This window comes from Hypanus sabinus, chromosome 4 (assembly GCF_030144855.1).
Source record: "Hypanus sabinus isolate sHypSab1 chromosome 4, sHypSab1.hap1, whole genome shotgun sequence".
Taxonomy (NCBI): Eukaryota; Metazoa; Chordata; class Chondrichthyes; order Myliobatiformes; family Dasyatidae; genus Hypanus; species Hypanus sabinus.
This window is the reverse complement of record NC_082709.1, coordinates 15311549-15328396: the sequence shown is the minus strand read 5'-3', so window position 1 is coordinate 15328396 and position 16848 is coordinate 15311549. Positions and strand designations below refer to the sequence as shown.

Genomic DNA, 16848 nt, shown 5'->3' with positions numbered 1-16848 from the left:
TCTGTACCCGGGTTTCTTGATCTCTTCCACAGTCTTGTCTTCAACTTCACATCCAAAATATATTCAGTGGGACTGCTGTCACTGAGGCTATCACAGTCAATGTTCCACAATTGGACTGGCCACATAACTAAAATGGCTGCAAGAGTTGATCGGACACTAGATACCCAGACAACCCAGAGCCTTTATAATGCACAGATGGGAGCATAATGGAATTCTCCCCAATTGTCTGGATTAGTACAGATGTGCAGCTCCAATGTTTAAGAAGCTTGATATCAACAGCAATTAGCTTGGTTGTGTGAAGGTTTAGGGAGTAAGACAAAGTACAGTCTATCATCAGTGCTGTATGTTCTATCTATAAAATAGACTGTTGTTACTCCCTGGGGGTGTGACTGCAATTTCCACTTCTCCGGCATTTATTGCAAGAAGATTGTAGGGCAAACTGGCAAATACTGCCTGCTGGTTGTATATTATCCATATGTACACTGTCTCTTTGTTGCTGGGTCAACATCCTGGAATCACCATGCAGTAGCACTGTGGAGTACCTTCACCAGAAAGATAGCAGTGGTTAAAGAGGGAATGGGAATCAGAATCAGATTTATTATCATCAGCATGTGACGTGAAACTTAGCAGCAGTAGTTCAATGCAATACATAATCTAGCAGAGAGAAAAAAAAATAAACAAGTGCATTAATTACGTATATTTAATAGATTAAAAATGTGCAAAAACAGAAATGCTGTATATTAAAAAAAATCAGGTAGTGTCCAAAGCTTCAGTGGCCATTTAGAAATCAGATGGCAGAGGGGAAGAAGCTGTTCCTGAATCTCTGAGTGTTTGTCTTCAGGCTTCTGTACCTCCTCCCTGATGGTAACAGTGAGAAAAGGGCATGGCTGGGTGCTGGAGGTCCTTAATAATGGATGTTGCCTATCTGAGACACCTGAAGAAGAAGATGTCCTGGGTACTTTGTAGGTAGTACCCAAGATGGAGCTGACTAGACCTACAGCTTTCTGCAGCTTCTTTCAGTCCTGTGCAGTAGCCCCTCCATACCAGACAGTGATGCAGCCTGTCAGGATGCTCTCCATGGTACAACTATAGAAGTTTTTGAATGTATTTGTTGGCATTCCAAATCTCTTCAATCTCCTAATAAAGTATAGCCACTGTCTTGCCTTATAATTTATAACTACTTCGATATGTTGGTACCAGGTTAGATCCTCAGAGATCTTGACACCCAGGAACTTGAAGCTGCTCACTCTCTCCACTTCTGATCCCGCTGAGGATTGGCATGTGTTCCTTTGTCTTACCCTTCCTGAAGTCCCCATTCAGCTCTTTCGGGTTACTGATGTTGAGTGCCAGGTTGTTGCTGTGGCAACACTCTACTAGCTGGCATATCTCACTCCTGTATGCCCTCTCGTCACCACCTGAGATCCTACCAACAATGGTTGTATTGTCAGCAAATTTATAGATGGTATTTGAGCTATGCCTAGCCACACAGTCAAGTGTATGTAGAGAATAGAGCAATGTGCTAAGTACACATCCCTGAGGTGCACCAGTATTGATTGTCAGTGAGGAGGATATGTTATCACTAATCCGCACAGATTATGGTCTTCAGGTTAGGAAGTCGAGGATCCAATTGCAGAGGGAGGTGAAGAGGCCCAGGTTCTGCAACTTCTCAATCAGGACAGTGGGAATGATGGTATTAAATGCTGAGCTATAGTCAATGTCAGGATGCTGGTCATAGATGTTTGTGTTGTCCAGGTGGTCTAAAGCCGTGTAGGGAGACATTGAAATTGTGTCTGCCATTGACTTATTGTGGCGATAAGCAAATTGCAGTGGGTTCAGATCCTTGCTGAGGCAGGAGTTCAGTCTAGTCATGACCAACCTCTCAAAGCATTTCATCACTGTGGAAGTGAGTGCTACTGGGCAATAGGCATTAAGGCAGCCCACATTATTCTTCTTAGGCACAGGTATAATTAGCGTCTTTATGAAGGAAGTGAGAACTTCCACCCGTAACAGTGAGAGGTTAAAAATGTCCTTGAATACTTCTGTTAGTTGGTTGGCACAGGTTTTCAGAGCCTTACTAGGGTAGCTCAGAACCACCTTTTCAAGAGAAATTTGGGATGGACAATATATGCTGGGTTTTACAGAGAAAGCTCAGAGCCTCAAAAGAGACTAAATTAAAAAGTTGTAGTATGGTCACACAAACCAGAGGCATGATATAAGAAACACAGACAAAATGCTGGAGGAACTCAGCAGGCAAGGCAGCATCTATGGAAAAGAGTAAACAGTTTACGTTTCGGACCTAGACCATTCATTAGGTTGGCTCAAATTTGCTCAATGTGCAAGTGCAGTTGAGCATGTTTATCTTTCAGATATAATGAGCCATTTCTGCTTTTTTAAAAAAAATTTGATTATTATCCCCAGTACCTGCTACAGTGGCATGCAAAAGTTTGGCACCTCTGGTCAAAATTTCTGTTACTGAGAATAGTTAAGTGAGTAGAAGATGAACTGATTTCCAAAAGTCATTAAGTTAAAGATGAAACATTCTTTTCAACATTTTAAGTAAGATTAGTGTATTATTTTTGTTTTGTACAATTTAGCGTGGAGAAAAAGGAAAGGAGCACCATGCAAAAGTTTGGGCACCCCAAGAGATTTGAGCTCTCGGATACCTTTACCAAGGTCTCAGACCTTAATTAGCTTGTTAGGGCTATGGTTTGTTCAGTCATTGTTAGGAAAGGCCAGGAGATGCAAATTTCAAAGCTTTATAAATAACCTGACTCCTCAAACCCTGTCCCAACAATCAGCAACCACGGGCTCCTCTAAGCAGCTGCCTAGCATCTGAAAATTAAAATAAATGATGCCCACAAAACAGGAGAAGGCTATAAGAAGATAGCAAAGCATTTTCAAGTAGCTGTTTCCTCAGTTCGTAATGTAATTAAGAAATGGCTGTTAACAGGAACAGTTGAGGTCTGGAAGACCAAGAAAACTTCCCGGGAGAACTGCTCGTAGGATTGCTAGAAAGGCAAATCAAAACTCCCGTTTGACTGCAAAAGACCTTCAGGAAGATTTAGCAGACTGTGGAGTGGAGGTGCACTGTTCTACTGTGCAGCGACACCTGCACAAATATGACCTTCATGGAAGAGTCATCAGAAGAAAACCTTTCCTGCATCTTCACCACAAAATTCAGTGTCAGAAGTTTGCAAAGGAACATCTAAACAAGCATTTTGGAAACAAGTCCTGTGGACTGATGAAGTTAAAATAGAACTTCTTGGCTGCAATGAGCAAAGGTATGTTTGGAGAAAAAAGGGTGCAGAATTTCATGAAAAGAACTCCCCTCCAACTGTTAAGTACGGGGGTGGATCAATCATACTTTGGGCTTGTGTTGCAGCCATTGACACAGGGAACATTTTACTGATCGAGGGAAAAATGAATTTAATTAAATACCAGCAAATTCTGGAAGCAAACATCACACTGTCTAAAAAAGCTGAAGATGAAAAGAGGATGACTTCTACAACAGGATAATGATCCTAAACTCACCTCAAAATCCACAATACCTTGACTACCTCAAGAGGCACAAGCTGAAGGTTTTGCCATGGCCCTCACAGTCCCCTGACCTAAACATCATTGAAAATCTGTGGATAGACCTCAAAAGAAGCAGTGCATGCAAGACGGCCTAAGAATCTCACCGAACTAGAATCCTTTCCCAAGGAAGAGTGGGTGAAAATCACCCAAACAAGAATTGAAAGACTCTTGGCTGGCTAAATAAAGCTTTCATAAGCTGTGATACTTAAAGGGAGTGTCACTAAGTATGCAGGTGCCCAAACTATTGCTTTGGGCCCTTTTGTTATTTTGAAAGTATAAAAGATGGAAATAAAAAAGTAATCTTGCTTAAAATATTAAAGAAATGTGTCATCTTTAACATTATGCCTTTTGGAAATCAGGTCATCTTTTACTTGCTTAGCTATTCACAGTATCGGAAATTTTGACTGGGGTGCCCAAACCTTTGCATGCCACTGTATGTATGAACCTGTGAATGTCAATTTTCTGCCTTTTTCCTCTTTTTTTAAAAACAGGAACATCTTGCTGCACTTCAACAGGTAGGTAGCTGTCTCGGGATTGTTTAATACTTCTTTGTCGCTGCTGTTATGTTTTGTAACTCCAAAACTGATTGAAAGCAAAAAGACAGGAGCTCAGAAGAATCTGTCTTAGTTTTGTTTTTACTCTTGTGTGAAGACGCACATATAATGTGGGGGCATAATGACGTATGCCATGCATGTGCTTTTACATATCACCTGTAATGAATTATTTAATCAGACAATGCTTATTGTATATACAGTATATTGTTTCATTATTACTCAAATATTACTGAAATATTCAATACTCAAGTGTTGATGGCATTCAGTTTTCTTTTGTGACCTAAGTCTTTTCAGCTTTTTTTTTTCCTTCCCTGTTCTGGAATATTTTTGTCACTGCAAAATACTGTATGGTATCAATTCTCTGAAGGGTTGCATCTGAGATGCTATTTAAATTCATGTATGACCTTTGCTTTGATTGGGAGGTTTTGATTCCCAAATTTTATTATTTTCATGCTGGATCCCAGAGAGAGTAATGATCTTGTTTTGGAGGATGGATTCAGTAATCCTTGATTTGGATCATTTGTATCCTATTTTCCTGGTTCTGTAATAAGGGTGGGAAATGTCGTAGAGATGCACCTCCTCTCTATTTGGACATACAGTATGGTAATGGGCTTTTCTGCTCCAATGAGCTCACAATGCTGAAATATACCCAGGTGACCAATAAACCCACTAAACTGTACATCTTTGGAATGTAGGAAGAAACTAGGGCACCCAGAGGAAGGCCACATGGTCACAGGGAATCGTACAATCTCGTTGTAGAGAGCGATAGAATTGAACCAGGGCCACTGATGCTGTAGCAGTGTTATGCTACCCTAGTGATAAAAGCTTGCATGTGTTCCTTGTTCCATTGTCTGTTTGAAGTTAGGATTCTTGTATTTCATTTAGTCAATGACTAATGATGATTTGGAATTCAACAATATATTTTTTCCCCACTTTCTTTCCCAAGTATAAGATATGGATGCAACAAGGACATTTTCCAAAAGGTGATGCCTTGAAAAGGTGGCATCTGTCATTAAAGACCCAGGACATGCCCTCCTCTCAACAGTTCAGGAATAGCTTCTTCCCTTGTGCCATCAGATTTCTGAATGAACTATGAATTCATCTACACCTTCAGTTTTTCTCTTTGTTCTCTTTCTGCACTATTTGTTTAGTTTAATTATAAATTTCTTATTGTAATTTATAGTGTGTATTGCAATGTACTGCTGCTGCAAAACATCAAATTTGACAACATATGCCAGTGACATTAAAACTGATTCTGATCTATTTAATATAGCATGTAGTTTCTCTTTAAGCAACACATTTTTGAACTGACTTAATGAACTACAAATTTCATTATCTTCTGAAGGATGCAGCTGACTTGACTCTCAAGCAAGCAGGTATGGCATCTTTAAGCAGATGAAGGTTCATCGTCATGGCCAGATGCAAGGCAGGGTGGGATGGGGAGGGGACTCCCAGCCAAGCTGAAATGCAGAGGAATGAACCATAGAACACTACAGCACAGAAAACAGACCATTCAGCCCTTCTAGTCAGTGCCGAAACTTTATTCCGCTCGTCCCATGACCTGCACCCAGTCCATGACCCTCCAGTCCTCTCCCACCCATGTATCTATCCAATATATTCTTAAAATTTGAGTGATCCCACATTTACCACATCAGATGGCAGCTTGTTCCACCCTCCCACCACTCTGAGTGAAGAAGTTCCTCCGAATGTTCCCCCTAAACCTTCCCCTTTCACCCTAAAGCCATGTCCTCTCATATTTATCTCTCCTAATTTAAGTGGAAAGAGCCTACTCGCATTTACTCTGTCTATACCCCTCATAATTTTGTAAACCTCTATCAAATCCCCCCCTTATTCTTCTACGCTCCAAGGAATAAAGTCCTAACCTATTCAATCTTTCCCTGTAACTCAACTCCTGAAGACCCGGCAACATCCTAGTGAATCTTCTCTGCACTCTTTCAATCTTACTGATATCCTTTCTACAGTTAGATTACCAGAACTGTACATAATACTCCTAATTTGGGCTCACCAATGTCTTGTACAACCGCACCATAACATCCCAACTCCTATACTCAATGCTTTGATTTCTGAATGCCAGGATGCCAAAAGCCTTCTTTACAACTCTGTCTACCTGTGACGCCACTTTCAGGGAATTATGTATCTGAACACCCAGATCCCTTTGTTCCTCTGCACTCCTCATTGCCCTACCATTTACTGTGTATGTCCTACCTTGATTTGTCCTTCCAAAATGCAACACCTCACACTTGTCTGCATTAAATTCCATCTGCCATTTTCTGGCCCATTTTTCCAGTTGGTCCAGATCCCTCTGCAAGCTTTGAAAGCCTTCCTCGCTGTCCATAGCACCTCCAGTCTTGGTGTCATCAGCAAACTTGCTGATCCAATTGACCACATTATCATCTAGATCATTGATATAGACAACAAACAACAATGGTCCCAGCACAGGTCCCTGAGGCACACCACTAGTCACAGGCCTCCAGTCTGAGAAGTAATCACCCACTACCATTCTGTCTTCTCCCACACAGCCAATTTCAAACTTTTTTTTTGATGCCCTCTCTACCCAGCATCTTGTTAGCAAAGGTGTAGTCGCTGGAGAACAAGATTGAGTACCTAAGGGCCAGGATGCTTTATTGTCAGGAATTGAGGAATTGTGTTCTGTGTTTCACCGAGACATTGTTTACTCAATGTGCCAGATATGGTGATCAGACCTGAAGCTGCCTTGATTCAAAGGATGGCCTGAACTGTTGATTTGGAAAAGGCAAGCAATGAAGGTGTGTGTTTCATGATAAACTCTCTGTGGTACTCAAATATGGTGGTTTTGTCGAACTTGTGTTCCCCTGACCTTGAACACCTAATGATCAAATTTCCATCTGAAACTACCAGTTGTTTAATGTGTGGGGAAAATCTTGGGTTGTTTCTGGAACCCTAGCAGGAACAAGAATTCCATAGGCTTGAACTTCCAGCCAGTCTGCTGTTGAACAAGGAGTCTGCATGGCTTCACAGTGCAGTTACAACTGCCCTGACCAAATGGAGTTGGGCCCAATCCTCGTTCCTCAGGCAAAGATTTGGCCTGATCGAAAAAGGTGAAGGGATGTTGAACTTTTCAAAATGCATTAGGAAATGGTTCAAGAATACTTGCTGAAACAAATGGCATTAAAGCCTGGCTGGGAGTCTTCCCCCGCCCCATCCTGCCTTGCATCTGGCCGTGGCAATGAACTTTCGTATATTTTTTTTCAGGTATATAGGCCATGATTTTTCAAATACTTTATCGTTTCTTTTTGCAAAAGCCTAGTACATCAAATTATGTGGATCAGATTGAAAATTTTCTTTAGGGTTTGTAAACCAGACTGCCTTTTCCTCGTGCCTATGCATTCACGTTGCTTGACATCATACATTGAGGATTAATTCTGTTGACATCTGTAGCTTTGTCCTTCTGAATCAGTTTTATTCTGTGTACATTTCTGTATTCATTGTCTGAAATGTAGCCTGAAGATACATTTTATTTCTCTGCTCATTACTGTCTGAAGCTTGACTGTTAGAAGATTGTGGCCTAGAAATTAGATTGCCACTATTGTGCATTTATTTACTATGCAAGTGAATAATTAGTTTTTGAGTTAATCATGAAAACAGGATAGATGTTGTGAATTTGTGTAGCTCAAGAAGTTTGAGACATCTTTCCAGTTATTTCGGTAAGATGATTGCGTGTTCAGACACAGTGGCTTCTATGGGTCAACGAAAGGTGTTAATGTCTTTTTCAGAAGTATTTTTTACAATTGCAAAAACTTGCTGGACATTAAGAACTTTAAAAATGTTGCAGGTCTACTCCATCAGCGAGTTTCTCTTTGGTGGAGAAACTGAAAGAGTTGTACTTGGTGTGGGCCGTGATGATGCCTGTGACAGAGGGGCATCAGTGCTTGAAGGAGTTGTGCAGTCCAATCATTGTAGTCACTTTTCTTGTGATCATGAGACCCTGTTGAATGTTGGTGGTGTGAAATTCTGCATACCCAATTCATCTGGTTTATTGATGGAGACAGGTGGTAGGGGAGCAGTGTGGCCTCGGTTGTAGTGAGGACTAGACCTCGAGCCATATTGTTGCCTGTTTGCAGCTGCCCAGGGGCAGATATTGGAGCACTGGAGTGCTGGAGGCGGTGTGGTGCTGCATCCGTGCTGAAGTCAGTGCTACCTTCCAGCATTCACCCGGCAGAAGACTAGCTGTATTGTATACGACTCCAGACCGCTGCAACGTAAATGTACTCGGAGCCTTGGACTATATATTTTATTGCGTGACTGTTTTTTACTGATATCTTGTATGTGTTTGCTATCTTATGTGCCTTTTACTGTGTATGTCTATGGTACTGTGTTTTGCACTTTGGCCCTGGTTTTGTGTTTTGTTTGCTGGTGTTTATGTATAGTTAAATGCCAGTTAGGATTGAACTTGAGTTGCAGTACATGCTTGTATATAATCACTTGTTAGGCATGCAGGAATAACATGTAGTGTGTCTTCCACCCTATATTCTCAATTTCAATTACGAGCGAGGTGATGACAGATGTTAATGGGACTGTTATCAGATGGATTTAGATGGTAAGATGTATGAGCAGAAGTAGGCCATTCGACCCATCGAGTCTGCTCTGCCATTCAATCATGGGCCGATTCAGTTCCTCCAGTCATCCCCACTCCCCTGCTTTTACCCCATACCCTTTGATGCCCTGGCTAATCAAGAACCTATCTATCTCTGCCTTAGATACACCCAATGACTTGGCCTCCACAGCCGCTCGTGGCAACAAATTCCACAGATTTACCACCCTCTGACTGAAGTAATTTCTCTGCGTGTCAGTTCTAAATGGACGTCCTTCAATACTGAAGTTGTGCCCTCTTGTCCTAGAATCCCCTACCATGGGAAATAACTTTGCCATATCTAATCTGTTCAGGCCTTTTACCATTCAAAATCTTTCTATGAGATTCCCCCCTCATTCTCCTGAACAGGGTATACAGCCCAAGAGCTGCCAGATGTTCCTCATACAGTAACCCTTTCATTCCTGGAATCATTTTTGTGAATCTTCTCTGAACCCTCTCTAATGTCAGTATATCCTTTCTAAAATAAGGAGCCCAAAACTGCACACAATAAGTGTGGTCTCATGAGTGCCTTACAGAGCCCCAGCATCACGTCCCTGCTCTTATATTCTATACCTCTAGAAATACATGCCAACATTGCATTCACCCTCTTCACAACCAACTCAACCTGGAGGTTAACCTTTAGGGTATCCTGCGCAAGGACTCCCAAGTCCCTTTGCATCTCTGCATTTTGAATTCTCTCCCCATCTAAGTAATAGTCTGCCTGTTTATTTCTTCCACCAAAGTGCATGAACATACACTTTCCAACATTGTATTCCATTTGCTACTTCCTTGCTCATTCCCCTAAACTATCTAAGTCTCTCTGCAGGCTCTCTGTTTCCTCAACACTACCCATTCCTCCGCCTGTCTTTGTATTATCGGCAAATTTAGCCACAAATCCATTAATACAATTGTCCAAAATCATTGACATACATGGTAAAAAGCAGAGGTCCCAACACCACCCCCTGTGGAACTCCACTGGTAACTGGCAGCCAGCCAGAATAAGATCACTTTATTCCCACTCTCTGTTGTCTGCTGACCAGCCAGTAACTTCCCTGTAATTCTATGGGCAATTATCTTGCTAAGCAGCACCTTATCAAAGGCCTTCTGAAAATCCAAGTACACCATGTCTGCTACATCTCCTTTGTCTACCCTGTTTGTAATTTCCTCAAAGAATTGCAGTAGGTTAGTCAGGCCGGATTTTCCTTTCAGGAAACCATGCTGGCTTTGGCCTATCTTGTCATATGCCTCCAGGTACTGCATAATCGCATCCCTAACAATCAATTCCAACAACTTCCCAACCACTGATGGCAGGCTAACAGGTCTATAGTTTCCTTTCTGCTGCCTCTCACCCTTCTTAAATAGCGGAATAACGTTTGCAATTTTTCAGTCATCCGGTACAACGCCAGAACCTATCGATTCTTGAAAGTTCATCATTAATGCCTCCGCAATCTCTCCAGTTACTTCCCTCAGAACCTGAGGGTGCATTCCGTCAGGTTCAGGAGATTTATCCACCCTCAGACCTTTAAGCTTCCTGAGCACCTTCTCAGTTGTAATTTTCACTGCACAAACTTCACTTCCCTGACTCTTGAATGTTCAGTATACTGCAGATGTTTTCCACTGCGAAGACTGATGCAAAATATGCATTCAGTTCCTCTGCTATCTCTGCTTCTCTCATTACAATATCTCCAACGTCATTTTGTGTTGGTCCTATATTTACCCTCGAAGCTCTTTTACCCTTTATGTACTTAAAAAAAGCTTTTAGTACCTTCTTTGATATTTGTCGCCAGCTTCCTCTCATAATTCATCTTTTCCTTCTGAATGACCTTCTTAGTTTCTTCTGCAAGTTTTTAAAAGCTTCGAAATCCTCTGTCTTCCCATAAGCTCTGGCTCTCTCTTTTGTTTTTACTTTGGCTCCAACTTCACTAGTCAGCCATGGCATTGTCCTTCTTCCCTTTAAAAATTTCTTCTTATTTGGAATATATCTGTCTTGCACTTCCCTCTTTTTTTTTCGCAGAAACTCCAGGCATTGCTGCTCTGCTGTCCTTCCTGCATATGACCCTTTGCAGTCAACTTCGGCCAGTTCCCCTCTCATGACATTGTAATTTCCTTTATTCCACTGAAATACCGACGCATTGGATTTTATTTTTGCCCTCTCAAATTTCAATGTGAAATCAATCATATTATGATTACTGCTCCCTGTGGGTTCCAGGATCAAAAAGTATAGCAAATATAACAATTTGAGTACTATATCTCAGTGTACGGAGTATAAAAAATTAAGCTGGATGATCTTGTTGCACTATTCCAGATAGACAGGTATGCTGTTGTGGCCATCACTGAATTCCAATTGTAGTTGGGAGCTAAGTATCACAATATGATTGAGTTCAACTTGAAATTTGATAGGAAGAAAGTAAAGTCTGATGTAGCAGTACTTCAGTGGAGTAAAGGAAATTACAGTGGTATGAGAGAGAAGTAGGCCAAAGTAAATTGGAAGGAGATGTTGGCAGAGATGACAGCATAGTAGCAATGGCTTCAGTTTCTGGGGAAAATGAGGAAGGTGCAGGATGGATGTATTCTATAAACAAATAAATATTCAATAGGCAAAATAATACAACAGTGACTGACAAGGGAAGTCAAAGCTAATGTAAAAGCAAAAGAGGGCATACAACAAAGTGGGCATGCAAAAATTAGTGGGAAGATAGAGAATTGGGAAGCTTTTTAAAACCTACAGAAAGTAACTAAAAGAATCATGAGGAGGGAAAAGATGGAAAAACAAAAGCAAGCTAGCAAACAATATAAAGGTGGACAGGAAAAGCTTTTTCAAGTCTTTAAAAATAGAATAAAAGAGATGAGAGTTGATTATAGGAGTGCTAGAAAATGAGGCTGCAGAAATAATAACGGTACAAGGAGTTGGCAGACGAACTAAATGAGTATTTTGCATCAGTCTTCACTGTGGAAGACTCTAGCAGTGTGCCAGGTGTTGAAGGGTGTGAGGGAAGAGAAGTGAGTGTAGTTGCTGTTACAAGGGGGAAGGTGCTCAAAAAGCTGAAAGACCTAAGGGTACATAAGTCACCCAGACCAGATGAACTGCACCCTAGGGTTCTGAAAGAAGTAGCAGTAAAGTTTGTGGAGTTATTAGTAATTACCTTTCCATAATCATTGGACTCTGGCATAGTTCTGGAGGACTGGAAAATTGCAAACGTCTCCACTCTTTAAGAAAGGAGGGAGGCAGCAGAAGGGAAATTATAGTCCAGTTATCCTGACCTCAGTGGTTGGAAAGATGTTGAAGTTAATGGTTACGAATGAGCTAATAGAGTACTTATGACTCAGGACAAGATAGAACCAAGTCAGCATGGTTTCCTTAATGGACAATCTTGCCTGACAAACCAGTTGGAATTCTTTGAGGAGATTACAGGTAGGATAGATAGAGGGGTTGTAGTGGATGTTGTATATTTGGATTTTCAGAAGGCCTTTGACAAGGTGCCACACATGAGGCTGCATACCAAGTTAAGAGCCTATGGTATTACAGGAAAGTTATTAGCATGGTCAGAGCATTGAAAGATTGGTAGCAGGCAGTGAGTGGGAATAAAATAATCTTTTTCTGGTTGGTTGCCAGTGACTAGTGGTGTTCCACTGGAATTGTTGTTAGGACTGCTTTAGATGATGGAATAGACGGCTTTGTTGCCAAGTTTGCAGATGATACAAAAATTGGTGGAGGGGCAGGTAGTGTTGAGGAAGCGGGAAGGCTGCAGACAGATTAGGAGAATGCACAAGAAAGTGCCAAATGAAATACGATGTTGGAAAATGCATGGTCATGCACTTTGGTAGTATCAATTAACGTGCAGACCATTTTCTCAACAGGGAGAAAATCAAAAAATCTGAGATGCAAAGGGTCTTGGGAGTTCTTGTGCAGAACACCCTAAAGTTACCTTGCAGGTTGAGTCAGTGGTGAGGAAAGCAAATACAATGTTAGCATAAATTTCAAAGGTCTAGAATATAAGAGCAAGGATGTAATGCTGAGGATTTATAAGGTGTTGGTGAGGTCTCATCTTGAGTATTGTGAACAGTTTTGGTCTTCCCAACTAAGAAAAGATGAATTGAAGAGGTTCAGAGGAGGTTCACAAGGATGATTCCAGGAAGGAAACGGTTATTATACAAGAAATGTTTCATAGTTCCAGGTCTGTACTCACTGGAATTTAGAAGGATGATGGGGGATTTCTTTGAAACCTTTCAAATGTTGAATGGCCTAGAGAGTGGAAAGAATGTTTCCCATGGTGGGGCAGTCTAGAACAAGAGGACACAGCCTCAGGATAGTGAGGCATCCATTTAAAACAGAGGGGAGGAAAAATTTCTTCAGCCGGAGGGTGGTGAATTTGTGGAATTTGTTACCACAGGCACCTGCAGAGGCCAGGTCATTTGCTGTATTTAAGGTGGAGATTGATAAGTTTGTCAGGGCATCAAAGGTTATGGGGAGAAGGCTGGGGATTGGGGCTGAGGAGGGGGAAAAATGATATAAGCATATAACCATATAACAATTATAGCACGGAAACAGGCCATCTTGGCCCTTCTAGTCCGTGCTGAGTGCTTACTCTCACCTAGCCCCACCGACATGCACTCAGCCCATACCCCTCCATTCCTTTTCTGTCTATATACCCATCCAATTTTTTTTTAAATGACAATATCAAACCTGCCGCTACCACTTCTACTGGAAGCTCGTTCCACACAGCTACCACTCTCTGAGTAAAGAAGTTCCCCCTCGTGTCACCCCTAAACTTTTGCCCCTTAACTCTCAACTTATGTCCTCTTGTTTGAATCTCCCCTACTCTCAATGGAAAAAGCCTATCCACGTAAACTATCTATTCCCTTCATAATTTTAAATACCTCTATCGTCCGTCCCCCCCCCAACCTTCTATGCTTCAAAGAATAAGGACTTAACTTGTTCAACCTTTCTGTGTAACTTGGGTGCTGAAACCCAGGTAACATTCTAGTAAATCTCCTCTGTACTCTTTCTTTTGTTGATATCTTTCCTATAATTTGGTGACCAGAACTGTACACAATACTCCAAATTTGGCTTCTCAATATCTTGTGCAATTTTAACATTACATCCCAACTCCTATAGTCAATGCTCTGATTTATAAAGGCCAGCCCAGCATACCATAAGCTTTCTTCACCACCCTGTCCACATGAGATTCCACCTTCAGGGAACTATGCACCATTATTCCTAGATCACTCTGTCCTACTGCATTCCTCAGTGCCCAACCATTTACCATGTATGTGTGATGTGTGGTTCCTGGTAGGGCTTTCCGGGTGTGCGCGTGAAAAACACCTCACAGTAAAGGGGCAGAAGCTACTGACAGTCGACAGCTTTACTTATCTGGGCAGTACTCTTATCATGAGCAGTGAACATAGATGCAGAGATCAGCAACAGAATTGCCAAAGCCAGTGCAGCCTTTGGGAGACTTCGTGAGAATGTATGGGAGCGGAGAGGACTCAGCCTTACCACCAAGCTGAAGGTCTACCGAGCAGTGGTTCTCACCACCCTCCTCTATGCCAGCGAGACCTGGACATGCTAAACAGCTCAACCACTTCCACTTGAGCTGCCTCTGCAGACTTCTCCACGTATGATGGCAGGACAAAGTCCCAGACATGGAGGTCCTGGAGCAGGCTAGCACCCACAGCGTCTACACCCTCCTACAGAAAGCCCAAGCCAGATGGGCTGGCCATGTCATCAGGATGTCTGACAGTCGACTACCAAAGCAGCTGCTGTATGGAGAGCTGAGCCAGGGCAGGCGCTCAGTTGGAGGGCAGAAGAAACGTTTCAAAGACTGCCTTAAGGTGTCCCTCAAAGACCTCAACATCAATCCCGGTAGCTGGGAATCGCTTGCTCTGGACCGCCCAACCTGGTGGAGCAGGACCACTAAAGGAGCGTATGCAGCAGAAATCAGACGCACTGCAGAGGCTCAGAGGAAACACGCCGCACGCAAGGCTCGAGCTACCTCCACTTCCACTGTAGCACCTACCCCCGTGTCCCACATGTGGGTGAGCTTTCAGGGCCTGGATTGGCCTTATCAGTCACGAACCCTCCGCCTGACAGAAGTCGTGGTTGTCTTTGACTCCGAAGGATGAACACCAACAACAACAACCATGTATGTCCTACCAAAATGTGGCACCTCACACTTATCAGCATTAAACTCCATCTGCCATGATTGAATGGCAGAGCAGACTCAATGGGTCAAATGGCCTGATTCTGTTCCTATGTCTTATGGTGTTGTGGTCTAAATCATGGTTTTCCAAGAAATAAGAGAAACAAATGGTGACGGTTTGATGACATTTGTATTACCAGGGAGGTAGCATTTGTTTCCTTACAAGAGAATTAAGGTACAGAAATCCCAAGGGCCTGACTGATTGCATCCTAGGAATATGTGAGAAGGAAGAGGAGAAATTGTGGAGATTCATTGATATATTCTTCATCATCAGCCACTAGTGAAGATCCTGAAAGCTGTAAGGGAACTAATATGGTTCCCTTATTTAAGAAGGGTTAGGTGATTCAAAATTGGTTTGAAATGGGAAGCAGAGAGTGGTGGATGAACACTATTTCATGGAATGAAGGCTGGTGACTAATGTGGTGCCCCAGGGGTCAATGTTGGAGCCCTTGTTTTCCATTACTTGTTCAAATGATTTGGATGCGAATGCACGTGGCTTGATCAGAAACTAGGCATTGTTGATGGAGAAGAAGGTTTTTGTAGATTACTGAGGAATCCTGATTAGTTAAGGAAATTTGATGAAGGTGGCAAATGGATTTCAGTACAGATAAGTGTTGCATTTTGGAAGGTCAGGTCAATACCGGACGTGTACTATGAATAGCAGGATACTGTACTAGAGTGTGTTATTAAAATAAGGGGACCCAGGAAATGCTTGAAAGCAGCATCACATTTTTCATCTTATCTACAAGGCATGCTTGCCTTCTGGCAGGGTGTTGAGTATTGGGGATTGTTGGCATGTACTTGGGCTGAGGGGTCTGTGTCTGTGCTGGGGGAAAAAACTCTCTCTCCATGATGCAGGTACCTATCATTCCTCCAGCTCCCTCTGGCTATCGTGAATCACAAGTCCATCATAATGATTACACCTCCCTTATTTCCCATCCATGCAGCCTTGCTGGAGGAGCCTCCAAGTTGTCCTCTTCATGTTGTTATGACATTCTCCCTCGTCAATGACTCAACTTCACTGCATTTGCATTACGTTTTAATCTGCTTCTCGTACCAGTTGTTTTTCATTTGATCGTCTCTGCCGTCAATTATTTGTCCTAGTGAAAATCTTTAGTCTCTGCTCTCAATGACAAATTACAATTTATGACCTTATAATCAGGTAATTTCTTTCCCTGTTTATCTCCCTCTAACCCTTGCTGCTGCAGTGCAATACAGAATCAACAATATAAATTGTTGGAATGCACCACAGATGAACTGACTAGGCAGAGCAGATCAACTGAACTCAAGTTAGTGATAGTGTGCCCTTTGAATTTTGATGTGCTTGAGCTGCAAAAGTTTAATTTGATAAAGGTTAAAATATACTAACAATGTGTCTTTAAATATTACCCTCAACCATCAGGTTCTTAAACCAGAGGGATAACTTTACTCACTCCATCACAGAACTGTTCCCACAACCTATGAGCTCACTTTCAATGACTCCTCACCTCCTGTTCTCAATAGTTATTGCTTATTTATTGTTTTTTTTTTATTTACACAGTTTGTTGTCTTTTGCAGATTGGTTGTTTGCCTATCCTATTGGGTTCAGTCTTTCATTGATTGTATTTGTTTCTCAGATTTCCTGTGTGTGCCCATAAGTAAATGAATCTCGGGTCTGAATATGGTAGGACATCTGTACTTTGATAATTTTACTTTGAACTTGTCTGGGTGAATTTAAATGTTAAATTATGGAAATTTAAATTCAGGGAATTGTACACAGTTTTAATTGCATTTAGTCAGCCTGCTGCAATAACTGCAGCATTATCTGGGATGTAACTTGTTTGCCTATAGACTGGATTGCCAGCTGCCTTGTGAAACTGATCTAGGAACACCAACTGCAGATCATGCA

The 16848-nt window shown here is 41.9% G+C and overlaps 1 protein-coding gene across 5 annotated transcripts in view; it reads left to right on the top strand.

Moving 5' to 3' along the window:
* The window catches only part of LOC132392508 (sodium-driven chloride bicarbonate exchanger-like), a 274073-nt gene that overhangs the window by 9890 nt on the left and 247335 nt on the right, over positions 1–16848 (top strand). Inside the window, exon 2 of one of the 5 annotated variants that reach the window (XM_059966454.1) lies at positions 16577–16623. The exons of the other annotated variants lie outside the window; for them this stretch is intronic. Coding sequence (XP_059822437.1) covers positions 16621–16623 — 3 coding nt within the window. The 5' untranslated portion in view covers positions 16577–16620. The remainder of the gene's footprint in view (positions 1–16576; positions 16624–16848) is intronic. 5 annotated transcript variants of the gene reach the window in all.